General features: G+C 40.0%; 1 protein-coding gene across 14 annotated transcripts in view; it reads left to right on the forward strand.

Moving 5' to 3' along the window:
• The first annotated feature begins 2,175 nt into the window (after positions 1-2,175).
• The window catches only part of ZC3H14 (zinc finger CCCH-type containing 14), a 49,711-nt gene continuing 25,018 nt past the window's right edge, over positions 2,176-26,868 (forward strand). For 2 of the 14 annotated variants that reach the window (XM_073895723.1, XM_073895721.1), the window contains exons 1-9: positions 2,176-2,522; positions 2,964-3,006; positions 9,879-9,993; positions 12,173-12,213; positions 13,070-13,265; positions 13,617-14,046; positions 14,749-14,909; positions 15,296-15,396; positions 17,141-17,296. In XM_073895723.1, the coding sequence (XP_073751824.1) occupies positions 2,487-2,522; positions 2,964-3,006; positions 9,879-9,993; positions 12,173-12,213; positions 13,070-13,265; positions 13,617-14,046; positions 14,749-14,909; positions 15,296-15,396; positions 17,141-17,296 (1,279 nt within the window). In that variant the 5' untranslated portion in view covers positions 2,176-2,486. The remainder of the gene's footprint in view (positions 2,523-2,963; positions 3,007-9,878; positions 9,994-12,172; positions 12,214-13,069; positions 13,266-13,616; positions 14,047-14,748; positions 14,910-15,295; positions 15,397-17,140; positions 17,297-26,868) is intronic. The other 12 variants (XM_025869497.2, XM_025869499.2, XM_073895719.1 and 9 more) reach the window with 8 other exon arrangements.

Here is a 26,868-nt window from a genome sequence, read left to right on the forward strand (position 1 = left end):
CCCCTGCTGATCACACCCTGTATAATCCCCTCCCCCTGACGGTGGGCAGCACCTATGACTTGCTTTTAGTTAATGAATATGGCAAAAAAAAGGGGGGGGGATTTTGCAGATGTAATTACCCCTGAATCACTTGATTCTGGGTCAGGCCCTGGGTGGCCCTAAGTTACCAAATAGAGTGAGAGCCCCAAGAAGAAGAGGAACTGGGCCTTCCCTGAGCTGAGAGACTGTCTTGGTGGACTTAAGTAAGTAGCCATGTTGAAGAAGCGCATGGCAAGGAACTGTGGGCAACCTCTATGGCCTGAAGGTGGCCTCAGGACAAACAGCTAGGAAAAAGCTGGGGCCCTCCCTCATAAAGTTGCAAGGGAATTAATTTTGCTAACAACACCAGTGAACTTGAAAGTGGAGTTTTCCTCTGTCAAGCCTCCAAATGAGAACACGGCCTGTGACTGACATCCCAACAGCAGCCTTGTGAGAACCTGACCAGAGGACTGTTAAGCTGTGCTCAGATTCCTGACTCATGAAAACCATGAGATGATAATGTGCGTGTTTTAAGCTGCTAAGTTTAGTGTGTGGTCATTTGTTACTAAGCAATGGATAGCTAATAGGGACCCTTCCAGATTTAGTGGATATGGGGGAGAAGGGAGACCTCTCTCTGCTTATTCCTAGATTTTATGATCATGGACAGGGAGAATTAAGCTGTTATTTATAGAAACAGGGACATCAGGAATAGAAACCAATCTGAGTGGGGGACAGGAAAGATAATGAAGACGTAAATTTTGATGTGCTTAATTTGGGGGAAATACAAATGCCTGAAGTCATCTGGAATTTTTTTTTTTTTAAAGATTTTATTTATTTATTTGACAGAGACACAGCAAGAGAGGGAACACAAGCAGGGGGAGTGGGAGAGGGAGAAGCAGGCTTCCCGCCGAGCAGGGAGCCCGATGCGGGGCTCGATCCCAGGACCATCATGACCTGAGCCGAAGGCAGACGCTCAACGAATGAGCCACCCAGGCGCCCTCATCTGGAATTTTGGAGTGGAGTTTAGGGAGAAAGTCAGAGCTGACAGAAAATTCGGTTATTCTCAGCATAGAGATGACAGCTGAAATCCTAAGAATAATAGAGTTCTCTAAAGGAAGGGTTTCAGAAAGGAAGGAGCAGGAAAGTGACTGTAAATCTTGGGGAAGGGTCTCTGAGTGGGGGAGGGGGGAAGGAAGGCAGAACCAGACCCAAGGGAAGCAGTACTTGTGGAATCATTAGAAAGGACTGGGACTGGGGTGCTTGGGTGGCTCAGTTGGTTGGGCATTCAGCTCTTGATTCCCTCTCAGGTGGTGATCTCTGGGTGGTAGGCTCAAGCTCCACGCCTGCTCCCTGCTCAATGGAGTTGGCTTGAGATTCTCTCTCTCCCTCTCTTTCTGCCCCTCCCCCTGCTCTCTCTCTCAAATAAATATCTATCTATATAAAATCTTTTATTTTAATTTTTAAAATATTTATTTTATTTTTTTAAAGATTTTATTTATTTGAGAGAGAGAGAGAATGAGAGAGAGCACATGAGAGGGGGGAGGGTCAGAGGGAGAAGCAGACTCCCCGCTGAGCAGGGAGCCCGATGTGGGACTCGATCCCGGGACTTCAGGATCATGACCTGAGCCGAAGGCAGTCACTCAACCAACTGAGCCACCCAGGCGCCCCTAAAATATTTTATAAGATATTTATTTGACAGAAAAAGACAGAGAGAAGGAACACAAGCAGGGAGAGTGGGAGAGGGAGAAGCAGGCTTCCTGCTGTGCAGGGAGCCGGGATGTGGGGGTCGGTCGATCCCAGGACCCCGGGATCATGACCCAGCGGAAGGCAGATGCTTAACGACTGAGCCACCCAGGCGCCCCAAATAAAATCTTTTAAAAAAGAAAAAAAGAGGACTGTGATTAATTGGTTCTCCTGCGCTGGGGGGCCGGTTCCCTCCAAGTGTAATTATAATGCAACCGCTAGGAGGCAGTCTATTTTACAGGTAGGAAAACTAAGGACTTAAAGGTTTAAATCATCTAAATCATTATCACCCTAAAAGCCAGTGAAAGCTGGATTCTAACTCACATATCATACCAAAGCCAGAGATCCTTCCACTGCATTTAATTCATCTTTATTTTCCAAAGAGCGTAAAATGAGTCAGTGGGGGCGAGGACAGGGGAGAGCTCTCCAGGTGCGGGGAGGGGCGGAGAGAAACCGAGGGCATCCTTCCGCCGCTGCTCTCCTAGCCGCCAGCAGAGGCCGCCCGAGTACAGACTCCGCGGGCCAGATGCGCGCAGGCGCAGGCGCAGGCGCGCTTGACTCCGCTCTCCCTGGCGCGCCGGGCCGGTGGGGGCGGGTCACGCAGATCGCGAGGCCCGGAGCAGTGCTGGTGGCTGGCGGCTGCGGCGGCGGAGCTGCGGGGCCGGGAGCCGGCGCGGGGCTCTGGGTAAGCGAGGCGCCGCGCAGTGGTGAGCCCGCCGGGAGCCATGGAAATCGGCACCGAGATCAGCCGCAAGATCCGGGTAAGGCCCGCGTCGGGCGGGGGCGGGAAGCCGGGCCTCAGCGCGCGGGCGCGCGGTTGTCAGGAGTAACGGGGACTGTGGGCCCGGCCTGGACGCCGCGGCCTAGTCGCCGCCGGGGGCTCTCGGCGAGCTGCGGGGTCGGCGAACGACTCCTCCTCGGCCTGGGTCGCCTCGGGCCGGCGGGCGAGCAGGGCCGCGGCTGGAGAAAGCCGCCGGGAGCGGAAGGAGGCGTGGAGCGCCGGGCGAGAGACGCGCTCGGCCGTGGCTGGGGGGGCGCGCGGGGACGGGGGAGGGGCCCTGGCGCCTCCCCGCCCCCACCTGAGACCTGGGCGCCGAGGGGGCGGGAGGTGCGCGCGGCTGCCAAGCTGCCTCTGCGTTACGGAGCCGGGCGGTTTTCCGCCTTTTCTCACACGCACGTTTGTCTTTCTCTTCTTCCTTCAGAGTGCCATTAAGGGGAAACTGCAAGAATTAGGAGCTTATGTTGGTAAGTTTTGTGGTTGTCAGCGTAATAGAATTTAGACTTTGCTGCTAATTGAATTTTAGTGAATTCATTTTTCCCCCCTTCGTGCTTTCGACTTTGGAGAAACCCCGTTTTACTTTCAAATCTGATTCTCTGCGGTTTCTTTTTCTTACTGCCTTTTCTTGAAATCTCTGTATGCAACCTTGCCCCCCCCCAAAAAAACCCGCTAAATGCTGCTTTTGAGATTGTTTAGCCTCCTCTGTTGAGGCTCTGTTTTAGTCTCCATGTTTGTTTGATTCCGTTTTTCCTATTCTCTTTGCTTCCCTCTTGATCTTTTTGTTTCAGAACTGTTACTTTGCATATGAATGTTTTCTGGCAGTTTCCTCTGTCGCGGTTCAGTGAGTTTTATTTTCAAATCTCTTTTTTCCTGTCTCTTTTCCTCTTAGCACCCACATTAATGTGTTCTCTTTCTCTTTATGCTTTTATGATTTATCATTTGATCAGTCACTGTGCTTAACCATTGTCTGTGCGTTAGGTCATTAAAATATCCAGGAGAACACTGGAAGGTAAGTGGTAATACTCCTGCTTGTACAAGCAAGGAAACTGAGGCTTTGAGTGCTTACTTGTTATGGATTGAGATTTGGGTCTGTTTGGCTCCAAAGCTGGTGCCTCCTGTAAAAGTAATTTACCACGTGGTTCTCAAGATGTGAGAGATAGGTGCCATGGGTCTCTGAAGTCAAAACTATTTTCTCATTAATACTGAAAGGGTACTTGCCATTTTCACTGGGCTGACATTTGGATTGTGCAAAAGCAGTGGTGAGTTAAACTGGTGGTGCCTTAATCTGGAGATCTCACCCCAGACTCTATGAGAAATCCTATCACCCCTCCCCTGGGAATTTTTTTAAAAAGCCAGTTTCACTTAATTAGTGAAGCAGTAAAAATAGTTTTTTAAATCTTGGCCCTTGAGTACGTCTTTTAAATGTGTGATGTGAGAAAATAGGAATTACTCATGAAGTACTTCTGTATATTAAAACAGGTTGATCTGTCTAAAGGGAAAGGATTTCTGTGATCAAGTTAGCCACCTTTTTCATGGAACATTATTTTTATCTTCTAACACTGACAAACTAGACATACACTTGGCTATTTGGCAGACATTTTCTTGAAAGTGAACAGAGGAAAAGAACTGATACACTTTGTTACCAACAACAAAAGTTGAGCTTTCAGGTGAAAATTAGAATTTTGAAAAGTTTGTTTCTGCTTTCATGAACTTGAAAGCTTCCCAGTACTTAAAAGAATTTCTGATGATGACATTAACAAATGATTCTTTTGTATCTGGCAATGAATTGTATCAACATATCAGTGATTTGTATAGCTCTCTGAACCAGTAGTTTTTCAAATGATCAATGCATGATGTTACAAAATTATACAAGGGAAAAAGATTCATTAAAAGTGGAGGGTGGATCAATGGATTTTCATGTAACAAGGTACAAAAAGGTGATTGATAGAGTTTTAGTTTCCATATGCTGCCTACCTTTAAGAAACTACCACTTGTTGAGTTTTGATGTAGTTTCACAGAAGAATGTCCACAGTATCTGAAAAGGCTTTTAAAATACAGTTGACCCTTGAACAACTTAGGGGTTAGGGCTGCTGGACACTCCCCTCCCTGGCACAGTTTTAAAGATGAGTATAATTTTTGACTATCTCCAGATTTACCTACTAATAGCCTACTGTTGATCAGAAGTCTTATTGGTAACATAACCAGTCTGTTAACACATATTTTATATATTATATGTATTCTATATTTTTACAGAAAATAAGCCAGAGAAAAGAAAATATCACAGGGGCGCCTGGGTGGCTCAGTCGTTAAGCGTCTGCCTTCGGTTCAGGTCATGATGCCAGGGTCCTGGGATCGAGCCCCGCATCAGGCTCCCTGCTCTGCGGGAAGCCTGCTCCTCCCTTTCCCACTCCCCCTGCTTGTGTTCTCTCTTGCTGTGTCTCTTTCTGTCAAAAAAAAAAAATCTTAAAAAAAAAAAAAATCACAGTCATAAGGAAGAGAACATGCATTTTTGATACGTGTATCAAAAAAATCCAAGTATAATTGGACCCAGGCAGTTCAAACCCATGTTCAAGGGTCAGCTATACTTTCTTTTCCAACTGTGTATTTGTGAGGCCAGATTTTCGTCATATTCTTCAATTAGAGCAACATACCGTAACAGGTTAAATGCAAAAGTGGAAATTGAATCTAGCTTTTTAAAAACCAGATATTAAGAAATTTTAAAATTGTAACTAGTTTTGTTATTTCTTTGGAAAATTTAGTTATTTTTTATAAAAATGTTAATGATGTGATATAAATGGGTTTATTAACGTGATAAGTGTTATTTTTTTAAATGTTTTATTTATTCATGAAAGAGAGAGAGAGGCAGAGGCAGAGGGAGAAGCAGGCTCCCCACGCAGCAGGGAGCCCGATGTGGGACTCGATCCCAGGACCCCGGGATCATGACCTGAGCCTAAGGCAAACGCCCAATCATCTGAGCCACCCAGGCACCCTAAGTGTGTTATTTTAAATGAGACTTAAATTCTCATTTTTTCTAGCATGGTAATTATCAGTAGATAGTTCACATAAAAGTTCTTTTTTGTCGTTGGTAACAAAGTGTATCAGTTCTTTTCCTCTGTTCACTTTCAAGAAAATGTCTGCCAAATATCCAAGTGTATGTCTAGTTTGTCAGTGTTAGGAGATAAAAATAATGTTCCATGAAAAAGGTGGCTAACTCGATCATGACCTGAACTGAAATTAAGAGCTGGAAGCTTAACTGACTGACCCGCCCTGGGTCATCAGAGCATAAAGCAAACCTGAGACCCAACAGTTTGAGAATTACTAATTTGGGGCGCCTGGGTGGCTCAGTTGGTTAAGCCGCTGCCTTCCGCTTGGGTCATGATCCCAGGGTCCTGGGATCGAGCCACACATCAGGCTCCCTGCTCAGCGGAGAGCCTGCTTCTCCCTCCCCCTCTGCCTGCTACTCTGCCTACGTGTGCTCTCTCTCTCTCTCTCTCTCTCTCTTAAATACGTAAATAAAATCTTAAAAAAAAAAAAATTACTAACTTACCACATGCTGGGCACTTTTTATAAATTATTTGTCAAGATTGTTCTAAGCCTTTAACAGATAAGAGAATTGAAGCTCAGAAGTAAAGATGAAGCTGAACCAGAAATGATTTATTATTTGTTCAACATTTGATGGATACCAGCTATGTGTCAGGAACTTGTTTGGTTCAAAAAGAAATCTACAGTAAATCTCTAGCATAAACTTTCTTAGTTCTAGCACATGAAAGCACAAACATGTATTAATTGAGTCTAAGTTCAGTCTTATTGATGATTCCTATTATTTTTTTGAAGGTTATTATTTTTTAAAGATTTTATTTATTTGAGAGAGAATGAGATAGAGCATGAGATAGGGGAGGGTCCTATCTCTCATTCTCTCTCTCAAATAAATAAATAAAATCTTTTAAAAAAAAAAAAGAAAATGCAAGTTAATAGAAAGAAAAGAAAGAAGGAAAATGTGCTTTCCTGTCACTATTAGCTCTCTTTCTCCCTTTCTCTCTCTCTCTCTTTCTTTCTTTCTTTGACAGAGAGGGCGTGCACCAGCAGGAGGAGTGGCAGGCAGAGGGAGAAGGAGAAGCAGGCTCCCCACTGAGCAGGGAGCCTTATGCAGGACTTGGTCCCAGGACCCTGGGATCATGACCTGAGCTGAAGGCAGACTCTTAACCCACTGAGCCACCCAGGCGCCCAGGAAAGCACATTTTCATCATTGACATTGTGAGGGAGAAAATCTGTGAAGGCTGGCAAAGCATTCTAACTTTTTTTGTTCACCTTTCCTGGGTTACCAATGGTAGTCCATAGGAGGTAGGTACACTTTGCATAAATAGGCTACCAGGCTTATTGCTGCAATTGCCGGAAACAGTGGGAACCTTTTGATACTGTGCAAAGTGTTATATTTTTTTTTAAAGATTTTATTTATTGATTTGAGAGAGAGAGAATGAGAGAGATAGAAAGCACGAGAGGGAAGAGGGTCAGAGGGAGAAGCAGACTCCCCGCTGAGCAGGGAGCCTGATGTGGGACTCGATCCTGGGACTCCAGGATCATGACCTGAGCCGAAGGCAGTCGCTTAACCAACTCAGCCACCCAGGCGCCCCTGTGCAAAGTATTATAAATGACTGGCTTCTTGTTCCCACTTACATTGCCTCACATCATATTGCATGATTTCATTAAATATTCAGATTTCTTCAACAGAACAAAAAGGCAGCCTACTGAATGGGAGAAGATATCTGCAAATGATACATCTGATAAGGGCTTCATATTCAAAATGTATAAAAAACTTATAGGGCACCTGGGTGGCTCAGTCATTGAACGTCTGCCTTCGGCTCAGGTCATGATCCCAGGGTCCTGGAATCGAGTCCCGCGTCGGGCTCCCTGCTCCGCGGGAAGCCTGCTTCTCCCTCTCCCACTCCCCCTGCTTGTGTTCCTGCTCTCGCTATCTCTCTCTGTCAAATAAATAGGATCTTTAAAAAAAAAAAACAACTTATATAACTTAACACCAAAAAAAAAATCCATTTAAAAAACGGACAGGGGACCTGAACAGACATTTTTCCAAAGAAGACATACAGATGGCCAACAGACACATGAAAAGATATTAACATCACTAGTCATCAAGGAAATGCAAATCAAAACCACATATATCACTTTACACCTGTCAAAATGGCTGGAATCAAAGAGACAAGAACTTTGCAAGGATGTAGAGAAAAAGGGACCCTCATTCCATTGGTGGGAATGCAAATTGGTGCAGCCACTATGGAAAACAGTATGGAGGTTCCTCAAAAAAATTAAAAATAGGGGCGCCTGGGTGGCTCAAGTCGGTTGAGCATCTGCCTTCGGCTCAGGTCATGATCCCAGGGTCCTGGGATTGAGCCCCACAGCGGGCTCTCTGCTCAGCAGGAACCTGCTTCTCTCTCTCCCTGGCACTCCCCTTGCTTGTACTCTGTCTCTCTGTCAAGTAAATAAATAAAATATTTAAAAAAATTAAAAATAGAAGTACTATATCCAGTAATTCCACTATTGGGTATTTACCCAAAGAAAACAAAACCACTGATTCGAAAAGAACATGCTTCTCTATGTTATGTTGTAGCATTATTTACAATAGCCAAGAAATGGAAGCAGCCCAAGTGCCCATTGATAGATGACTGTATAAAGAAGATAAGAGGGCACCTGGGTGGCTCAGTTGGTTCAGTGACTGCCTTCAGCTCAGGTCATGATCCTGGAGTCCCGGGATCGAGTCCCACATCGGGCTCCCTGCTCAGCGGGGGGTCTGCTTCTCCCTCTAACCCTCTTCCCCCTCGTGCTCTGTGTCTCTCATTCTCTCTCTCTCAAATAAATAAAATCTTAAAAAAAATATATACGTGTGTGTATATGTTTATAATGGAATATTATTCAGCCTTTAAAAACAAGGGGATCTTGCCATTTACGACAACATGGATGGAGCTAGAGGGTATTACACTAAGTCACACAGAAAGACAAATACCATATGATCTTCTTACATGTGGATTCTAAAAAAATGGGCACCTGGCTGGTTGAGTCAGTAGAGCATGTGACTCTTGATCTCAGGGTCATGAGTTCAAGCCCCATGTTGGGTGTAGAGATTACTTAAGTAAAAAATAAAAAAACTAAAACCAGCCCTGACTCTTAGATACACAGAACAAATTGGTGGTTGCCAGAGGGGCGGTAGGTGAGGGATGGGTGAACTAGATAAAGGGGATTAAGAGGTACAAATATCTAGTTATCAAATAAGTCATAGATGAAAAGTACAGCACAGAGAGTATAATCAGTTTTGTAATAACACTGTAAGGTGACACTAACTCTCCGGAGGGAGGGTTGCCACCTAGACTAAAATTTCTTTGCAACATTTTTTTTGTTAGTAAAATTGCAAGAGATCTAAATATCCACTGACATAAAATGAGTAAATTGTATATTCATACCAATAGAGCAGTAAGAAATTTAGATTTCTCTTCATTTGTAGATTGGGCTAAGTATATTTGTGCTTTTCTTGAACTGGATTTTTGATAATTCTCCTTCAAACAAATATTTTATAGTACTTTTTTTGTCTGATAGTACTTCTGAAATGAACCTTTCTGCCTACTCAGAAATACGAATCTTTAAGGTACTAAATCGGAAGGAATTTTTTTGGTGGGGATTAGAGTTCTTGATAAATGCCTTTGCTTCCTTATCTTCTTACTGTGGTGGTTTTGTTTTTGTTGTTTTTGGTCCTAGACCTCACCTTCATAATCATTGTGTTAGGAGCGTATGAGGATAAAACAGTGAATGAAGTTGAAATTATTTAAATACATTTTTTAAATGATGAGAGTGTTTGGGTGGTTTTAGTTTATTTGCTGTTGGTGCAGATTGGTTACCCTGAGATAATAGAAATCTGCCTTTACTGAGGATAAAGATGTTCTCTTGAGAAATGAGTATCATTTTGAAACAGATAAACATAAAACTAGACAAAACTCAGTTAAACTTTCTTGAGGAATGTCCATATGCTTTCTGGAAGCTTCTCTGAAATTGATGAGCATTACTAAAAAGATAAAAAGACAATACACTCTCAAGTTTGGTACTGTAATTCACAATATCTAGTTTTATAAGTATTTGTTAGTTATTCCTAATTCCCATCCTTCTAGTAATTGAAATACCTATGTAATGAAGAGGGGAAAAACTATACTTTCTTGTCCAACATAATTCTAGTAGAGCTGAGATATTAATTTTTAGAGCTATATTTTCAAGTACATTGACTTAAGTAGAAGACAATATTGAGGAAAACATAAAGTTTTTATATACTTTTCCTTTTAACTAGATGAAGAACTTCCTGATTACATTATGGTGATGGTGGCCAACAAGAAAAGTCAGGACCAAATGACAGAGGACCTGTCCCTGTTTCTAGGGAACAACACAATTCGATTCACCGTATGGTATGTTTCTGAATTTTTACCCCTTAGACCAAAGTTTGTCACAAGTCAGAGTAGGTAGTCTGTCTCAAAAGAGGTTCTTGACAGGAGAGTCAGATTCACTGTGGAGAGGGAGGTAGTGAGCCATGAGAGCACAGCTTCTGGAGCCAGACTCCTGAGGTTGAATCCTGGATCTGCCTCTTGCCTTGGTTTTTCTGTTTGTAAAATGGGATTAATAAATCCCCTTTATACGACTGTTGTAAGGATTAAATGAAATAGTACATGTAATGTACTTGTAGCTGTGCCTGGCCCATAGCAAGTCCTTAGTCTATCTTAACTGCAGTTGTTATGTTTCTTTTGTAAATGTTTGCATCTTATTCCTTTCCCCCAACCAAAACCAGTTTACATGTATTTTGGGGGCTGGGTTGACTTCCTAAATTGCTTTCTCTAATGAGTTAACCTTTAGGAGGCAAAATTTTTGGACAAAATTTCAAATCATTTTTAAAAGTTTGGAACTTTCTGAAGTTTGGAATTTTAAAAAGAATTTTATGTTCAAATATAAATTCGTGTTATAATTTTCAGTGTTCTTTTTCAAACCAAGTATTGTCTTTAGTTTAGAAGAGTGACTAAAAGCATAAGATTCAATTTAAGAAGGCAGGTTTGAGGTAGAACGAGGGTGGCGGGAGGGTAATCATGTGACTGAGAATAGATCAGGAAGTACTCCTATAAGCGCCCTCACTCTGGGAACCACCAATTACAACATAAGTTAATAATGGAGCAAAAGTTGAGTGAGCAGAGTGGTCTGCTTGCTTTGGATGGCAAGAGACTGGGAGAGGTAATAGGCATTAAAGAGGGATATGAAACTGGTTAATTTCTTGCCTTTAAACTAAAGTTTATCTTGAAGGTGTTTTTGCCCCTGTGGGCCACTATATGCTTTGCAAGTCTTGTGAAGTTTTCTTGAAATTCAACACAGAATTCTTTATGTTTAGATTATACAGTTTTGTATGACATTCAGTACAGTGGTTGATCCTCACATTTTTTGGTACAGCCAACTACTGCAGAGGGGGTGTCCTAACCCACTCATTACACTTAGTCCCCAGAATTTACCAAAAAAGAGAGAGAGAGAGACTGTGGTACTTTTGACTGGGGAAGTTATCATGAGTACGTTTTTTTTTTTAACTCTTCTGCACTCCAGGTGTTTGTTCTGTTTCATATACATGTTTTATGACTTGACTTTTGGTTCAACCTTTGTATCACTTTTTGGGTTTGAGTCCCACTAGTATACTATGGAAGATTGACCTAGAGATCCTTTCTTAGATAACTTGTTGGAAGGCTTGGGACAAATTTCTTACATAAAGGACTAAATGAATTTGAATTTAAAATCAAATTAATTCAATTTTCTCATCTTGCCATAAATTCCTTAATATGTACTGATGCAAGTTACGGTGTCTCTGTTTGAACTCTTTATTTCCCTGGTTAAGTGTTCATTGACATCAGCCTGAAATGGACTATTACGATTGTTTGGAGCCCTGCAATAATTGTGTCCAAGGGGACAGTAGCATGTGACTGGGTTCTGGGTGAGACATCATGAGATATTTCTGGTATTTTCAGGAGGTACGGCTCTTGGAAGGGATTGTAAGGCAAATTTGCTTTGCATATAACTACTAAAATAGGGTATATTATAAGCAAGGTGATAACTTGTGCTTGTTTACAGCATTAGTAATGAAGTGATATGTTTTGATACTATTTTTCAGGTTTTTTCACCTCTCAGAATTAAGTTGTTCCAGAAACCATATAAATAAACTCTGCTTAAGTAATTGTAGTAATAAGCTGTATTACATATTTCTGATATTTTATTTTTTACCATATGCTACACGGAGTCTTTAGTCCTTATAAAACAAAATTACATTCTTTGTAGATCAAGACTGTGGTCAGATAATATCTTTGCCCTTATTTGTACAGAAGATGTTGAAAGTAATGATGAAAAAATAATGATTTTTGTTTGGCTTCTATAGTATTCATATAAGCCTTTTTAAAAAATGTGGCATTTCTTTAACTTTGATACTTTTTGTCCATTAATTACCATTTATCAATATTTATATCTGAAGGAAGATTCTATAATGTCATCAAATTTCAAGTGATAGTTGAAATAAAATCTTGATTGAGGGAAGCTTTAATATTTTTGTTTTTTTTTTTCTTTTAGGCTTCATGGTGTGTTAGATAAACTTCGCTCTGTTACAACTGGTAAGATTCATTCAAACGTTTGGAATTTACTGTAGCATTTTCTTTTAAGATCTTATTTATTTGCAAGATAGCGAGATCACGAGCAGGGAGAGGGGCAGAGGGAGCAGCAGACTCCCCGCTGAGCAGGGACACCGATGTGGGGCTTGATCCCAGGACTCTGGGATCATGACCTGAGTCGAAAGCAGACACTTAACCAACTGAGGCACCCAGGCGCCCCTAACATTTTCTTTCCAAGTCATTTACACTGCTTTGGAAAAAATCCCATAAATTTGAAAATAGTAGTTTCTTGGAACTTTCTTAGCTCATGAATTATGAATTCAAGAGCAATAAATTTAACATAAAGATAATTTAAACAAGGGAAGGGAAACTATGCAATTTATCCTAAGGAGATAATTGTAAATGTGTGTAGTGTTTTTAGCTTCAGGGATGTTTTAATATTTTATTTATTTAGTTTTAAAGATTATTTATTTGAAAAAGAGAGAGAGCACGCATGAGAATGTGGAGGGAGTACAGACGGAGAGAGAGGATCTCAAGCAGACTCTGTGCTAAGCACAGAGCCTGACATGGGGCTCAGTCCCACCGCCCATGAGATCACGACCTGAGCCGAAATCACTAGTCGGTTGCTCAACTGACTAAGCTACCCAAGCGCCTTGAGGATGTTTTAATATTTTATATTGGAAAATTACTTAAAAGTTCAGTAATAGTAAATTGAATTAATTATTAACTACGTGTGGAGTAACAATCAGCCATTAAAAATGTTGTGGTAGAACACATTGCTTTTAAATTGGTGATGAAGAAGGGAAAGGTTTCAAGTTAATAAAAACAGCTTAAAAGGACCATGTGTTTCTCTTTCCAGACCCTTCCAGTCTTAAGTCTTCTGATACTAACATCTTTGATAATAACGTGTCTTCAAACAAGAGCTGTTTCAGTCGGGGAGATGAGAGAAGGCATGAAGCCGCAGTGCCGCCTCTTGCGGTTGCTAGCACTAGACCTGAAAAAAGAGATTCCAGGGTTTCTACTAGTTCACAGGAGCAAAAAACCACTACTGTCAGGTAAGAGTCCTGTGTAGACCTGCTGTGGGTAGATGGGTATGTGTATGTGACCTTGACATTAGGTTTTAGATCTTTAAATTTTTGTTTTCAGAAATTTTTGGAAATACTGAGGTGGTTGTAAGCAATTTTTTTTTTTAATAAGATAATGATAAGACCTATGTGTGATTATCTTTTACCTCAAATATAGTAAATCAAAGTTTTAAAAAAGAAAGTAATTTTAAAGTAGATTTTAACGGAATACGTAAAGGGAGTATCTAAACTTTTTCATGAAAATTTAAGTATTCTTTGAAGATTTGAAGATACTGCTCTTAGTTGGTTAAAATTTTGTGTGTGTATTGTTTTTAAAAATAGACAGACTTACGATGATGGAGCTGCAACCCGATTAATGTCAACTGTGAAGCCTCTGAGGGAGCCAGCACCCTCTGAAGATGTGATTGATATTAAGCCAGAACCAGATGATCTCATTGATGAAGACCTCAATTTTGTGCAGGAGAATCCCTTATCTCAGAAAAAACCTACAGTGACACTTGCATATGGTTCTTCTCGCCCTTCTATTGAAATTTATCGACCACCTGCAAGTCGAAATGCAGATAGTGGTGCTCATTTAAACAGGTTGCAATTTCAGCAGCAGCCAAACAGTATTCATGCTGCCAAGCAACCTGATACACAGAACAGCCGGGTATATGAAACAGGACGTTTGTGTGAACCGGAAATGCTTAACAGCTTAGAAGAGACTTATAGTCCTTTTTTCAGAAACAACTCAGAAAAAATGAGTATTGAGGTTTGTGTGTGTGTGTGTGTATATCTATCTATCTCTCTCTATATATTTTTTTAATTTTTAAAAATCTTTTATTTTTTTAAGTAGGCTGCATGCCCATCATGGGGCTTTTGAACTTATAACCCTGAGATCAAGAATCACATGCTCTACTAACTGATCCAGCCAGGCACCCCTGCATATGCTTATAAATTCTGGCTTCTTAGGCTGAAAATTGGCATTTCTTAAAACTGACTATATCTGAAATAACTAAACACATATTGCAAGTTTACTTTAAACTGATTTCTATGCTACTCAACATACTACACCAGATTTTCCTCTCCACAGCTGGCTTCTATAGATATTTTACATCTTGTTTACCTTCCTGGGATGCCAACATTTGAGATAACTGTAACCTTACCTTATAATTTTGGTGGAATTTTAGGTCAGTTTTAGATTTTCCACAGCAGTTACTAGGAAACAACTAAGTAATTCCATTTTATGAGTTTCCTCACCGGTGCTATATTCTGCTGTTTATAAATGAATGTAAAGCACTAGTTTTTGTTTTAGCTAATGATTGGCTCTTAGGATAATATTTACTTTTATAAGAAACTAAGAAATAGCTTGTGAATTCTTAACGTGATTGGCCTTTTCTTGGGGAAAAAAATACTGTGGTAGAACTTTGTTTTTTCTCTGAGACTAGGTAAGCGTAAATTTATCTGATTGCAGGAAGAAAACTTTCGGAAGAGAAAGTTGCCTGTGGTAAGTTCAGTTGTTAAAGTAAAAAAATTCAATCATGATGGAGAAGAGGAGGAGGAAGATGATGACTGTGGGTCTCGTACAGGAAGCATCTCCAGCAGTGTGTCAGTGCCAGCAAAGCCTGAAAGGAGGTACCTTGACCATTGTCTGTAAATTAATCTTTAACTGCCTGATGGAATCTTCTGGGTTTCTTGAAGGAGGATATCATGAAAATAAAATTTTAATAGCATGTAAGATTTTTCTGTTGGTTTTTGAGAAACAGATTAATGAAAGAGGAGTTGCTTAAATCGGAATAGATTGCAGAGAATACTAAAAACTGGAATACGGTGGGGGGAGGGGGTGATCCAGACTCATTATTTAAAAAGTTAAAAGGTTCCAATCTAGTTGACATTTCCTAAAAACTACACCTAGTCTGTACAAAACCTAAGAGAAGGCTGTAGCAAAGGCCTAATGGATAGCTAGCATGTGAAGAACTCAAATCTAAAATTTAATCAAAATACTTTTTAACTTTTTTTAGACCTTCACTTCCACCTTCTAAACAAGCTAACAAGAATCTAATTTTGAAGGCTATATCTGAAGCTCAAGAATCTGTAACAAAAACAACTAACTATTCTACAGGTAATTTAAATATATTATGTTTACATTAAGGGAGTTTTCTTTAATTCTTGAGGAAGTTAGAATTGATTGCTTCCCAAGTTGTGGTATAGTAAAGACACTTGCCGGATGTCAGGACCAAGAAGAGGTTCAGAGAAGAACGGTTTTAGAAGGAGATCACTTTGAGAAACTTCCAGCTGTCAGTGTAATTTAGTTCTTTGAGCAACTGTGTAATGCCTTTTATTCCCTCTTTCTAGTGTGTGTGAAATATAAAGTTTTTATAGGGAGTTTTGATAAAGGTGGGACTTTCATATTCATGGCATTGGAGTTAGCATTTGATAGAAATTTATGATCTATAAAAGGGAGCAGAGTTGGATATTAAGAGGTCAGGGTTAGAAAAATTTGGCTAGTGCATGAGCAGATTGGCTTCTTTGCTTTCAGTAGAGCCCATGAAGGAATATAAGGCAGAGAAGACTCATTTGTGATGTTCCTTCCCTAGTCCTAGTGGAAGTACTAAATTATTTTATGAGAGAATATAAAGGTATTGCATGTTTTTAAAACAAAGGAAATAAGTCACATATAATCTGACCTTACAGAAAGCTTGTTCTGAAAGCAAACTAAATCGTGGGTGCCATATTGCTATAAATTCTGTACTCTGCCCCACGTGCTGAAGCCAGTGTGTAAAACTTTCGGTTAATAAAAACTGATGATTGCCCACTCTAAAAATTTTTATTTTATTTTTGCTATGGATTTGATGACTGTTCTTTTAGCATTTTTCTGCTATTTCATTCTCTTTTGTATCTCTTTTTGTGACCCCTTCCTAAAGTGGAAGTAAATTATGTTATCAGCTTTTGAACCTCATAGGTATCCTCTTGCTTCTCCTTTCTAACTTAACCTTGAACATAAACAGGTTTTGGCATATATAAGGGTTATCAGGCAAAGGCCAAAACTAGACCTGATGTATTTACATTTCATTTCTTTGCCTTTCCACAATTGAGTAGTTTTTTGTGTTTTTTTTTTTTTAAGGTATTATTTATTTGAGAGAGCATGAGCAGGGGTGGTGGGGAGAGGGAGAAGCAGGCTCCCCGCTGAGCAAGGAGCCCTATGCTGGGCTCGATCCCAGGACCCTGGGATCATGACCTGAGCCAAATTGAGTCAGATGCTTAACCAACTCAGCCACCCAGGTGCCCCCCTGTTTTTATAATAGTGGAAGATTCCCCACATATTTTTGAGAACTAGCATTGAAGTTCATTCTTGACCTATATTATGTAAATTATAATTTTTTAAAGTTGTTACATGATCATGAAGCAAAGTTTAAACTACATTTGGTTGGGGCGCCTGGGTGGCTCAGTCGTTAAGCGTCTGCCTTCGGCTCAGGTCATGATCCCAGGGTTCTGGGATCAATCCCCACATCGGGCTCTCTGCTCAGTGGGGAACCTGCTCCCTCTCTCTCTGCCTGCCGCTCTGCCTGCTTGTGCTCTCTCTCTGTCAAATAAAATCTTTAAGAAAAAAAAAAAAAACTACATTTGGTTAAAAATGAATACATATATGTGGCAGTGTATTTATGGCATGTGGTTTAAAATGTATAGATGAAGCAGGTATCTATTTTTCTGGAATATTATAAGAAAAAAGTGTTATCTGTGAACTGTTTCAAATTCTTCATATGTTCTAAACTCAAGGAGGCATTTATGTTTAAGAGGACATATTCACTGCTCAGTTTTGATGTATTACTGCATCTGCATTTCCCATCTTTTTTCCTTTTAAAAAGTCTCACAGAAACAGACACTTCCAGTTGCTCCCAGAACTCGAACTTCTCAAGAAGAATTGCTGGCAGAAATGGTCCAGGGGCAAAGCAGGACCCCCAGAATAAGTACCCCCATTAAAGAAGAGGAAACAAAGGGAGATAATACAGAAAAAAGCCAAGGTAATAATTTAAATAACATGTCATTCTCTACTCTTACACTTTCTCATGAGGCTTTAAACATTTGCCAGTGGGTGTTTATGAAATGTTAGTTCTATGAGAAAACTGCTCATTAGGCCCAAAAATAGGATGAGAAGGCACCATGAGGAAAGTCTAAGCCTACACATTTCAGAATTTTTATAAATCTTTTTATTATAGAAATTTTTAATGTTTTTAAAAGTGGGAAGAATAGTGCAATGAATTCCCATGAACCCAGTTACCTAGCCTTAATAATTACCAGTATTTTGTTGGTCCTCAGAAAGTTTCTACTTAGAGATACATAGATACTTGCATTTTTTCTTCTTTTTATTAATCCTACCCCTGTTCTCTTGAACTGGGAATTGCATCTTTAAATCTCCTTTCTTAGCATCCTTTCTTTGACCTGGTCAATTGTCCCAGTGACTCTACTTTATTCTTTTGCTGCTGGCAAACTGCAGTTAGCCTCGAGCTGATCTTTCTGTGTCCTTTCTTTCATCCCCCACTAACACCATCTCCAGTACACTTTGCCTGTGTAAAGTGTGCTCTGATCATGTGACTTCTTCTTGAGAGCATTGTAACTTTTCCACCTCATGCATTGTCTGGGATTGATGCCAACAGCTTGGCCTTTAGGCAGTTTGGCTGTCTGGTCTCTGGGCCTGCCCAGTCATTTTCCACTGCTCTCCGACCGCTTCTCTTCCTATCAAAAAAGGTCCTAGTTTCCATCTTTTTCTTTTCTATTGAGAGCTAAATTAGAAAACCCCATCAAAACTGAATGCTCGTCATGTTATTTCTGACTTACACTTTTCTAATGCTGACATGCATTTTTTCATTCCTCCTTAACTGTGTTCTTGAAACTGTTTCAGGTTCATTTCAAATTTATTTGTTTCATGAGGCCTTAATGATTCCATTCTGTATTTGTCTCTTCATTCTCTCTTTAAAAAAAAAAAATCCTTGTGCATTTTGCCATGTCAGCATTATGTGCAAATCCAATAAATGATGGGCCTGAGAACAGGAAAATTCTGAAACAGCCAGTAGGTACTAACTAGAAAGTGTAAATGGGCCAATTTGTAAAGAGCAACTGGAAAGCATTTGAGCTTCAGTGAGGGTAAGAATTGCAGTGTATTGAAGCCCATCCGACAGGTTTAAATCCAAGATTTCATAATATTTTTTTAAAGATTTTATTTATTAGAGCACGAGCAGCAGGGAGGGGTGGAGGGAGAAGCAGACTCCCCACTGAGCAGGGAGTCCGATGTGGGACTCTATCCCAGGATCTGGGATCATGACTTGAGCCGAAGGCAGATGCTTAACCGACTGAGCCACCCAGGCACCCCCATGATTTCGTATTTTTTAAAAGTAAATTAATTGGTCACCTTCTAGAGGTATAATAGATACTAATTCATTGTGTTGAAAACTGGATAAATAAAATTATTGAGCATGCTGTCTTTCCGTTAAAGAATGGTATCCCTGTATAACCAAATAGTATAGGAGTTAAGATCTGCTTTTGTAAATACAGTTTTATTGGACTCATTCATGTATATATTGTCTCTTGCTGCTTTTGTACTACATCCAGAGTTGAATATAGCCGATGAGGAAAGCACTTTTTTTTTTTTTTAAGATTTTATTTATTTGTTTGACAGAGAGAGATACAGCGAGAGAGGGAACAGAAGCAGAGGGAGTGGGAGAGGGAGAAGCAGGCTCCCCGCAGAGCAGGGAGCCCAATGTGGGGCTCGATCCCAGGACCCTGGGATCATGACCTGAGCCGAAGGCACTTAACGACTGAGCCACCCAGGTGCCCCCCCTTTTTTTTCTCTAAAGTAAACTCTGTGCCCAGTGTGGAGCTTGAACTCATGACCATGAGATCAAGAGTTGCAGTCTTCAGACTGAGCCAGCCAGGCACCCCTAGAAAAAGCATTTTTAAAAATTCCTCCAGCTCATAAGTAAAAACAGAATGATAGGATTATAGCTTGTTGGGTTCCCCCCCCCAACTCAGTGAATTAATCTAGGCACTGATGATTAATGGCTACTAAAAAAAGCAAAATAGTCATTTCATGCCTCCAGATGAAAGAATAAAACTACCTTAGTCTTGGCAGCAGGTCTTTCTGCCCATAGGTCCTGTCCCCATGCTTTAATAAAATCACTGTTTTGCACCAAAAAAACAAAACTACCTTAATCTTGCCAGAGGATTTGAACCTGGGTTATCAGGGCTCTGATCCAGCAGTCAACTTGCAGGAAGTACAGAGGCCCAAGGAATATGTTGGTTGTCACACCATGAATGTGCATGCAGCAGGCAAAGAACAGTCTCTGGGACTCCATATAGGTCAAACAGCCTGAGAATTCTAGATTAAAAGACAAAATAACAAGGTGCAAGGTTAAACTGTAGTGTCTAGAGAGATACACACTTGTGTGCCACAAAGAAATTTTAGGTTACTATAAGGCATAAGTGGTTACTTTAGGAGAGGACTGATCGAGATGGAGCAAATATGGAGAGGTTTCTGGGGTGGTTGGCACAGTTCTATTTTCTGGACCTGAATGGTGACTGTAAGGATGTTTTGCCTTACAAAATTCATTAAGCTACTGTTTTGTGTGGTTCTCTCTGTGTTTGTTTTAAAAGTAAGAGGTCAAAAATTTGAAATGGAATCAAGTACATCTGATGAGGACTTACTACCCTTACTGAATTGGTTTATTCGCAAGTGCAAAGTGACATTCTGCAAGCAGCGATTAATTACTGTACTTAACTGTTTTACAGCTTTGTGACTAAAATCTAAATATGCATACATATATTGGCACGATATTGGCATTTTTTCATCTCTCTGGTCTCTGTATTTTTACTAGCCTAACCACCTCACAGTATTCATGCTATTTCTCTTTTTGTCTCGGATTAGTCTGTCACCAGAAGTTTATTTTGTTAATGTGTTCAAAGACTTAACAATAATTCTGGCTTTTTTGATTCTCCTTTGATGTCTTGGTTTTCTATTTCTTTGGTTTCTGCTCTTATTTTTAATATATCCACCTATATTTTTAATTAATAATTTATCTCTGTCTTTTCAAATGTAAACATTTAAGCTGTAAATTTCTCTTGAGGTGCCATTTCTGTTGCATATCACAAATTTTGATATATAATGTTTTTATTATCAAAGTATCTTTAATTCCTATTATGATCTTCATCTTTGACCCATGAGTTATTTGGAAATGTTTGTAATTTATAATATACAGAGGATTTGTCTTTTAGTCTTTTATTATGTAAATTGATTGCATTGTGTCAGTGTGATCTGTGTAATACATATTTTTTGAGAATTGTTAAGACTTAAGACATTAATTTTGCACATCTTCCATGTGCATTTTGAAAGGAAGTAGGCTATAATTGTTGGATTGAGAATTTTGCATTGAGTAGATAAAGCTCTATGGTTATGTTGTTCAAATCTTGACCTTACTGGGTGTTTGGTTTGCTTGACTTAATGAGAGAAGGTCTTGAGCTTGTCCATTACGATGACAAATTTATCTCAATTTCTCTATACTTCTATCGTATTTGTTTTCCATGCCTTTATTGTCAGTCTTCTCTGACCTCTTTAATGCTTTAGGCAGATATATCTCTTAAATATTATAAAGCTAGATTGTTGTTTTTGTTTGTTTTGTAAAGATTTTATTTATTCCGGGGGGGGCGCGGAGCAGAGGGAGAGGGACAAGCAGACTTCGTGCTGAGTGTGAGACCCGATGTGGGGCTTGATCTCAGGACCCTGAGATCATGATCTGAGCCAAAACCAAGTCAGACCCTTAACTGACTGAATGCCCAAGGCGCCCCTATATTGTTGTTTTTTTAACCCAATCTGAGTTTGCCTATTAATGGAAAGTTTAAGCCATTCATAGCTCTGTCATCTTTTCTTTTTTTTTTTTTTTGCCAAAGATTTTATTTATTTGACAGAGAAAAAGAAAGCACAAGCAAGGGGAGTGGCAGGCAGAGGGAGCGGGAGAAGCAGTCTCCCTGCTGAGCAGGGAGCCCGATGCGGGCTTGATCCCAGGACCCCTGGGATCATGACCTGAGCCAAAGGCAGATGCCTAACTAACTGAGCCACCCAGGCACCCTTCTTTTTTGATTCGTATTGGCCTTTCATCTTTTTCCTCCCTGTTTGCCTTTAAGATTCATTAGTCACTATTGTTGATTGCCCCAGCTCTGCATTTTTTTTTTTAACTAAACACTCCCATTTCTGTTCATTCAGTGGTTAGCACTGAAATTTTACCATGCAAATTTAATTGCATATTCCAGAAGTTAATGTTCTGATCCCATTTCCAAAGTAAATGAACTGTAGTTCCAGTCTTTACCCTTCTGGCTTATGTTGTTTCCAGTGTTTCATTTTAGTCATTTTTTAAATGCATAAGTTGGGCACCATTATTATTTTACCCAGGCAATGTTTACCTACGTGTTTATCAGTTTTTGTTCTCAAATCTTGAATGTTATTCGGGGATATCATCTTCCATTGTTTTGAAGTATTTTTGAAGTGTATTCTTTGGCAGTTTCTTTAAGAATGGGTCTAGACGCTCTAAATTTGCAAAGAGTCTGTTTATCTTTGTGATTTTTCCTTCCTTGTTCTTGTGCAGTAATTTTGCTGGATACCAATAGTTATTCTCAACACCTTGTATGTATTATTCCGTTGTCTTCTGGCTTCCATTATTGTTGAGTGGACTTCTGTCATTCTAATTGTCTGTCGTTCCTTTGTAGGTGATCTGTCCTTTCTCTGGCTGCTTTCAAGATCTTCTCTTTGTCTTTGATGTTCTGCAGTTTCACTACGATGTGTCTAGGCGTGGATTTCCTTTGGTTTTCCTATTTTGTATATGTTGTATAAAAAACAATTAAATAAAATATTTTACATATGAAACGTTTCCCGTAGAAAATTTGGAAAAGCAGATCTTTGTAATGTTTGTTGATAGATTAGAAACTAATCAAATAGTGTAGAAAATTTAAAAATAAAAAGCAGTGTTCTTTGCTTCATTCTTCTCCACATTGGTTCTTCCCAGACAGCTACCACTTTTAAATGCTTGTGTTTATGTCTTTAATTTTCTCCATGTCAGTAATATGCTTTATACCACTACTTTTTCATTCACTAACTATAGATGGTATCTTGTTTTTTGCCACAGTATATCAGGATCTAACTTAAAACTTTTCCCTGCTTTTCAAGCCCATATAGTAAAATCACTGTTTTTGGTTCATTTATTGCTTACTTTTGTCATTTTAAGTAATACATCTAAATATCTGTTTTTTGTGTGATTACTATAATTCAGTATGCTTTGTTCTTTTTACTTATTTTTAGTTTTTTTATTTTTTTAAAGATTTATTTATTTTTTTGACAGAGCGAGAGAGGGAACACAAGCAGGGAGAGTGGGAGAGGAAGAAACAGGCTTCCTGCTGAGCAGGGAGCCCGATGCGGGGCTTGATCCCAGGACCCTGGGATCATGACCTGAGCTGAAGGCAGACGCTTAACGACTGAGCTACCCAGGCATCCTATTTATTTATCTTAGAACACAAGCAGGGGGAGGGGGAAGGACAAGCAGACTTTGCACTGAGCTTGGAGTCCGACATAGGGCTCAATCTCATGACCCTGAGATTATGACCTGAGGTGAAATTAATAGCTGGACACTCAACCAACTGAGCCACTCAGGCACCCCTATTTCAGTACCCTTTGATTTTCCTAAGGATATTTATGTCCCTTCTTAAACTCTAATGCATCTTTTCATACCACACCTTCTAAATTCTATACTTTTTTGTTGGGGGAGGGCAGAGGGAGAAGGAGTGAGAGAATCTTTTTTTTTTAAAATAGATTTTATTTATTTATTCATGAGAGAGAGAGAGAGGCAGAGGGAGGAGCAGGGAGCCTGATGCGGGACTCGATTCCAGGACTCCGGGATCATGACCTGAGCCGAAGGCAAACGCTTAACCATCTGAGCCACCGAGGCACCCAGGAGTGAGAGAATCTTAATCAGGCTCCACGCCTAGCACAGTGGGGCTCTATCTCACGACCCTGAGGTGGTAACCTGAGCCAAAATCAATAGACGCTTAGCCAACTGAGCCACCCAAGCGCCCTAAACTCGTACTTTTATATTGCCAAAGAGGATCAGATACACATTTTGTTTTGTTGTCCTTGTTAAGACTACTATGCTTTGTAAGTTGACTCTAAAAGATGAGAACCAATAAGCAGTGTATTTACATTATTAGGATTATATAAATAGGGGCTCCTGGGTGGCTCAGTTGGTTAAGTGTCAGACTCTGGATTTCTGCTCAGGTCATAATCTAAGGGTCATGAGATCAAGCCCCGCATCGGGCTCCACACTAGGCATGAAGCCTGCTTAAGATTTTCTCTTCATCTCCCTGTGCTCCTCACCCTGCTCAAGTGTGAGCATGCACTCTCACTCTCTCTAAATAAATAAAAATCTCTTTTTAAAAAAAAGACTATTCATTAGAGGGCCAGCTTTACATTACATCTACAGCTCTTTGCTAGGGGTCCCTTAGAGTTGTTTAATTTTTCTGTTCTTGAACAATTTTTTGTTTTCCTTGGGTTACCCCTCTTGTGTTGCCTATCTTTATTATAGTCTAAAAATCTGTCATTTTATGCTATTACGTCTTTGAGTTCCACTATTTTCTTAGGTACCTCCATTCTAGAGCCTTTGCCCTCTCTTGCTCATCTGACTGGTTGCTCTCTAGGTCTGTTTCAAGACTGTCATTCCAGGACTTAATCCTTCCCTGAGTTTGCTCTGCATTTTCTGGATCCCACTGTCTTCTCCGTATATTCTTCCATTTTGTCATCACATCATGAGGAAACTTAAAATGTATGAGGTACATTTTTCTGAGTACTTAGAAGTCTTATAATTTTAATTGATACTTCGGATAGGTACAGAATTCTAAGTTGAATTTTTTTCAGAATTTTGAAGGCATGGCTTCATGATTTTGAAGCTTCAAATGTTTATGCTGAGGAGTTGGTTGCCCATATGATTCTTATTCCATTATAGAATACCAGGGATTTATTTCTCTGGAGGGTTTTAGGATTTTCTGTGTGTTCTTGATGTCTGAAATTTACTGTGATAAACATAGGTGCTATAATTAGTCACTTTTGGGCTACTTTGTACACTTCCTAGATTTGAAAATCTATGCTTTTAGTCTGGGAAATTTAAATTATTTCTTTAAATTTTTTTCTCTTTTGGACATTCTGTTGGATAAACTTCCTGCTTTGATTTTCTCGTCATTTTTGTCTTGATCTTATTCTACTTTGGGATATTTTATTGACTTTATTATCTTTAGTTCCCCTGTTTTTGTTTCTGTTTTTTAAGGCAAGTGTATTTTAAAATTTCCTCAAGCTTTTTCATGCTCTATTTATGTATCTTGTTTTGTGGATACAGTATCATTTCAAATTTGTCCAAAGAACATAAGTACAGGGTTTTTGTTTTTTCTTTTTAAAGAGTTATATTTTGTACCCTAATTGATGGTTTTCTCCAGAGTCAGTGTTTGGTTTTTTGTTTGTTTTTCCCTTTTATTTGCAGGCTCTTTTCAAAAATGTCTGTAGACATGTGGGTTCCCAGTTTAAGAAAAGGGCAGTAAAGAGGTTTACCTACAATTGTGTGGGCTGAGCTTTGCTGTGGGCAGGTTTTGTTTTAAATAAAGCAGACAAGGAGCTGCAGTTGGCCTTGAAATTATAGAGGAGCTTTATGGAGGTGGTTACATTCCCAGTAGCTATCTAGATTCTCCCCAGATAATTTGCTGAGTTCCTTCTTTTTAAAACATTTGAAAAAAAAATTTTTTTAAGTAGGCTCCATGCCCACAATGGGCCTTGAACTCATGAACTCATGACCCTGAGATCAGGAGTCTTACACACTACTTACTGAGTCGGGCAGGCACCCCAGAACATTTGAATTTTAAAAAAATGGGTGACTATCTTACTTGCAAACCCTCGTTTTCTGTTGCACATGCTTTGTAGTCCTTTGCCCCTCACTTCTCGCAGTCGAATGGCCCTTTACTCCTTTCATCCAGGTTAAATGTCTCCATATTGTCAACTCCGAAGTGCGTATCTCCAACCAAGACTTTGCATCTAAATTCTGCAACTGCTTACTCTACATTTCTTCTTGGATATGTAATAAGTAAACTTATCTAAACCTAACTACTAACAATCTTTTCTTCCAGTCTGTTTTTCCTGCAGCCTTCCTCATTTTAGTTAATGGCACAGCACCACTTTTCCAGTTGATCAGGCCAGAAACCTGTGTTCTTCCTTTCAAACTTAGGGCCATTCTTCCTTCCCTCTCTTTTCTTTCCTCTTTCTCTCTCTCCTTTTTACCTTCCACCTTTAGCAAATCCTGTCGCTATTCCTCATCACCTCTGCCTCTACCATCCTAATTTAAGCCATCATCCGTGACTTGCCTTGATTATTGGAATCGTGTCCTTACTGGTCCGTCTGCTTTCACACTTGCCCTCCCACAGTCTTCCACACAGTAGCAAGTGATCCTTTTAAACTGTAAGTGAGATCATGCTCTGCCCCTTCTCAGAACCCACTGGTGGCTCTTCATTACACTCCAAGTAAAAGTAAGATTCCTCCCTGATCTTGTCACCGATTATTACCTTTTTCCTCCCTCCACTTTCTCCTTGATATCCCCTGGACATACTTGCTGTGTTTCTCTTTCAGAGCATTCAAAGAAGAGCATGTCTGAGATGCTTTCACCCTTTCCCTGGTATATTTTTTTCCATATGTCCACATAACTCACTCAGAAGTCATCTCTGTGAAGCCTTCCCCAGCCCCCCACTCCTTAACCCACTTTTCCAAAGCTTTATTTTTTTTCATAGCACTTCTTATCATCTAATACATATTTTATGTTTTCATAGTTTAGATATTTTTATCCAGACTCAGGTCATCAACACAAAACATGTTCTGTTTTACATATATTTGGGTTTTTTTTGTTTTTGAGCTCCTATCTCCTTCCCCTCCCCACCAAAATTAATAAGTTCTCTGACCAGGGATTTGTGTGTTATTCATTGCTGTGATTGAGTGCCCAGAACGGTGCCTGCCATATAGTAGGAGCTCATTGAATCCTTTTGTCTTTTTTTTTTTTTTTGTAAGATTTTATTTATTTGAGAGAGAGAGAACACAAGGGAGGAGGAGCAGCAGAAGGAGAGGGAGAAGCAGACGCTTCACTGAGCAGGGAGCCTGACGGGCTCGATCCCAGACTCGGATCATGACCTGAGCGGAAGGCAGATGCCTAACGAACTGAGCCACCCAGGCGCCCCTAAATCCTTTTGGCTTAACGAATGTGTCCCTCTGCCTTGCATCTCACTTGCAGCTTTCCCAGGGTCTCATTTTGGCTTTTCTGCTCTGCCTCACAGGCAGTATTTGTCCATATATTTTCTGTTTTCCGGAGGTTATGGAAAACTCATCTGCTATGATGCCCTTCCTAATCTACACTTCTAAATCAGTGATCTCCTTATATGATTTTTTGTGCACTGGAATCATTTTTTGCTACTACACTCTGTATGTATTTGACTTAAATATATCCACACTATTATTGGTAGGTATGTTAGAACGTGTAAA

This window comes from Callorhinus ursinus, unplaced genomic scaffold (genome assembly GCF_003265705.2).
Source record: "Callorhinus ursinus isolate GAN/ISIS: 27379988/994484 unplaced genomic scaffold, GSC_fseal_2.0 scaffold8, whole genome shotgun sequence".
Taxonomy (NCBI): domain Eukaryota; kingdom Metazoa; phylum Chordata; class Mammalia; order Carnivora; family Otariidae; genus Callorhinus; species Callorhinus ursinus.